This window comes from Blastomyces gilchristii (genome assembly GCF_000003855.2).
Source record: "Blastomyces gilchristii SLH14081 genomic scaffold supercont1.74, whole genome shotgun sequence".
In the NCBI taxonomy this organism is placed as follows: Eukaryota; Fungi; Ascomycota; class Eurotiomycetes; order Onygenales; family Ajellomycetaceae; genus Blastomyces; species Blastomyces gilchristii.
Genome location: NW_003101609.1, coordinates 11,883 through 15,742, shown reverse-complemented (window position 1 = coordinate 15,742; position 3,860 = coordinate 11,883). Strand labels below are relative to the sequence as shown.

Here is a 3,860-nt window from a genome sequence, read left to right as displayed (position 1 = left end):
ACTCAGTATCGGAAAGAAAAGATGAAGAAGAAAGACTTATAATCTTAACACTGTTGAAGAGAGAAGTAATTCTTCAGTATGAATACACAATTGTCTTATTATAAATATTTAAAATAAATATAATAATCAGTGTATGTAACTGAGCTTTAGATAGTCATGTTATACACAGTCTTTATATAATAAATTATTCTAGACATCAGCAGAAAGAGTGAGAGTGTATATACTCAGAAACATGATTTATCAAGTCTATGCAATATCTTCTTGAAATGAGAAGAGTTAATAATAACAGTAGAAGTAGCAGAGACAGAGAGAGTAGAAGTAGCAGAAGCATAAGTAGTGAGAGTGAGAGTAGTGAGAGCAGAGATAGCAGGAGCAGAAGAATCAGATACAGAGGTAAGTGTAGAACATTTAAGAGAAACAGCAGAAGAGGTGAGGAGAAACACAGAAGACTCAGTTATATATAACACAGACAATTTCTTCATTATCACATTCTTCAAGTTCTCAATCAACAATTCAATATTGAGGCATTCACTATTATCTGCAGATGCAAATCTGTTAATATATGAAGATTCTATAAAAATAAAAACAAACATATCAGCATCTGTGTCCACACAAAATCATGTCGGGAAAACACAATCAGATGCTCACTGAGAAAAGAGTTAAGAATGTATAAGAAGATGAAGAAGATAAATCATTCATGATAATATATTCTAGTGATTGTTAGAAGAAAAAGAAGTTCTGACCATGTCTCATAACATATTTAACTTACTGCTAATGAACTGTCTGATACAGACACTATAATAAAGCTTGTTATAAGAATGAGAGATTATTGCCAGAAATGCATATAATATAATAAATAAACAGATAGACAGTGTTGAACAGAAGAAGAAGCAGAAATATTATGCAAGATAATAATATTCAATGATAATGATGATGAAGAAGATGATTAAAGAATGAAAAAAGTGAGTGAATAAGTAATATAATATAATGAAAGTTTCTTTATAAGAGTATATACAGAATGCTAGCTGAATCAGAGATAGACTACATAATTATAAACACTAGCAGCACACTAATCTGCATGAAGCTAGAGCTTATGTTATAATTATATAAGTGTGACTGAATCTGATAAGAGAGAATGTGATTCAGAAGAATGTACAACTGCTGAATAATAATACAGCTGCTTCTGAACATACTTACAAATGTAAAAAGAGGCTCTAGCAGACACTAATTTAGTATGATGTATATAAGAAGCCGGTGTATGCCTGTAATTAGACTGACTGTGTGACCGTGTCTGGAACCAGGACCAGATTTTTTGATAGTCTCATTACCAATTCGACCGATTCCATTACACGGTTTTAACATTAGATAGTAGTTTCATACTGTCTCAGTAAGACTTACTGTCTACTCTTGTCACATTTTTCAAATGAGATCATGATTTCCACTTCTCAATTTAAATTATTTTTATTGCTTTAAATGACTTTAAATCTCATTTGAGCATTATCAAAAAGTGTTACTTTTTAAAAAAATTAAAAATAGTCTAAAGAAAACCTTAAAATGTTTAAAAATAGTAACTTTATGTCAAGAATGAGACTAAATGAGACCAAATGAAACCACTTTCTCATTTTTTTCAAGTCATGGTTCCATTTTAAGATCTCATATATAGTCACTTTGCATGTTTTTTTAATGACTAGTCTCAGCGGGATTCACGCCAAGAAATGTATGAGACCAGACCAAATGAGACCAAATGTGAAATTCATGGTCTCAGCGGCCAGTCTACCTGTAATTGTATACTGACTCAAGCAATCTTTGAATCACACTGAAATATTCTAATTTTATATATCTGAAATTGATAAATGTATAATAATTAGCTTTACAGATACTAGAAAAACTGTGAGAACTAAAAGTTTTCAGATAAATATTATAGTCTCTGACTATATACATCTATAATAAAAGAATAATAATAATAATAAAGAGAGATAATAATAAAATAAAAATATTAAAAGATAGTATATAGCTATTTTAACAGACTATATCTGATCAATTTTCATCTCTTCATATTCAGATATTTCTGAATTCAGTTATTTTCTTATAGCTGCTTGAGTTTCTGATAGAAAGTTTATTAAGTATTTAATTTCTGTCTCAGTTGAGAATAAGAACATTATATTTAATTGATTTAAATTATATATCTCTTTTAATCTGACTCTGAGATAATTATATAATATATAATATATTACAATATACTTAGAATTTTCATTTGTATTACAGAATGAGTGTAAGAGGCCTACGCCGAATAGATCAGTATGATATTGATAGGTCTTATATAACAAAGAGAAAAACATTGAAGAAGGAAAGAAAGAGAAAGTGTGAGAATCAGTGATTAAAGTGAATATTTATACGCGTATGTGATGACATATGCAGTGAAGCTTCAGAGTGAAAGAATCTATACATGTTCATAACAGCTGAGAATTGGTAATTGAGAATGACTGAGAATCAGAGTGTACATGTTTAAGAATGAAGTGATTGAAATCTGTGAAGTGTAATGAAATAGTCTATATCATTGATCAGATACAGCCTGTCACATTAGTTCTCTCTTTTCAGAAGCAGTTCTCATCAGTCAAGAGCTGCTGTTTCAGATAATACAGAACTTGAAGTTCAGGTTGAGTAATCATACTCAACTCATTTCATGAGATATTATCAGCTGTGACTGTGAGGTCTCTCATTGAGAATATTCTCAATCTCTCACTCAAGCTCATTATCTTCTTCTATGATGCCTGGCAGCTGTCAGTCAGAAGTCAGTTGAGAAGAGAATGAGTCAGTCACAGTGCAGCAGAGCAAGCTTGTATAAAAGATATTATAAATCTCTGATGATATGTTAAGACAGTAGTTATAGCTATCTAAAACTTCTATCACTTTATACTTTGTATGACAGTAATTCAGTGTGCAGGATGAGTGTGTGATTTATATATTCTTAAGATTCAATTATATCAGATCTTCTATCTTATATTGTTCAGCAGAGTCTCAGTGAATATTAATTCAATCTTCTTAATTCTGTTTAGTGATTGCTATGAAGGCTTCTACTCAATCACAGATATCTTGAAGTTTTATTACTATATTATCAGCAATCTGAATTGAACTGTAGAGGTTTGATATGAACTGTGTGATCTCTAAAAGATTCAACACTTTCATATGATAACTGTATATAAGAAAGAACAGACTTATATCTGTTAAGATAGCATCTTAATCATTGATAGCAATCTCTGTATGTAGAAGAAGATCATATCAATCATCTTATAAGTAATTATAGAACTTATAAAGATAATTCTTTACAGTCTGAATTATTTATTCTGATGTATTATCTGTCTCAGAGTGATAGACAGTTAATAAATAGTGTATAATCTTAAGAACTTGATAGATTCTTGTTCAGAGAGTACTTACAAATTGACAGCTCTAGTCTAATACTATAGATCGCAGTAATTCATACATTCAATAGAACAGACTTCTTAGAAAAGCTTCAGTGACTTGTTCAGTATTTATCTTATCACAGAGTTTTAATATTATATTCTTACTTAATTGATTTATAATGATCAGAATGTTTCTACAGCTCTTACTCTCAGAGAGATTAATAGTGAAGTCAATTATCACATCTCATCAGATTCTATCAGAGATATCAAGCAGTTTCAGCAGGCCTTTTCTACAGTTCTTTTATAAGATGATAGAGAAATAATAGTTACAGTTTCAGATAAAATATCTGATACTATTTAATATCTCAGATCAGTAGAACTTCTGAGAGATTATTTAATGCAGTTATTTACAATCTGAATAACTGATTATACATAAATCATGTATCTTTTGTATTATCT

The 3,860-nt window shown here is 29.9% G+C and overlaps 1 protein-coding gene across 1 annotated transcript; it reads right to left on the bottom strand.

The window, feature by feature from the left end:
• Positions 1-3,086: 3,086 nt before the first annotated feature.
• Positions 3,087-3,603, bottom strand: BDBG_18109 (uncharacterized protein; the record flags this gene model as incomplete). Its single annotated transcript, XM_031725692.1, has 2 exons — positions 3,087-3,236; positions 3,567-3,603. Coding segments are annotated over 2 exons (186 nt in total), but the record flags the coding sequence as incomplete, so codon positions are not given.
• Positions 3,604-3,860: the final 257 nt, after the last annotated feature.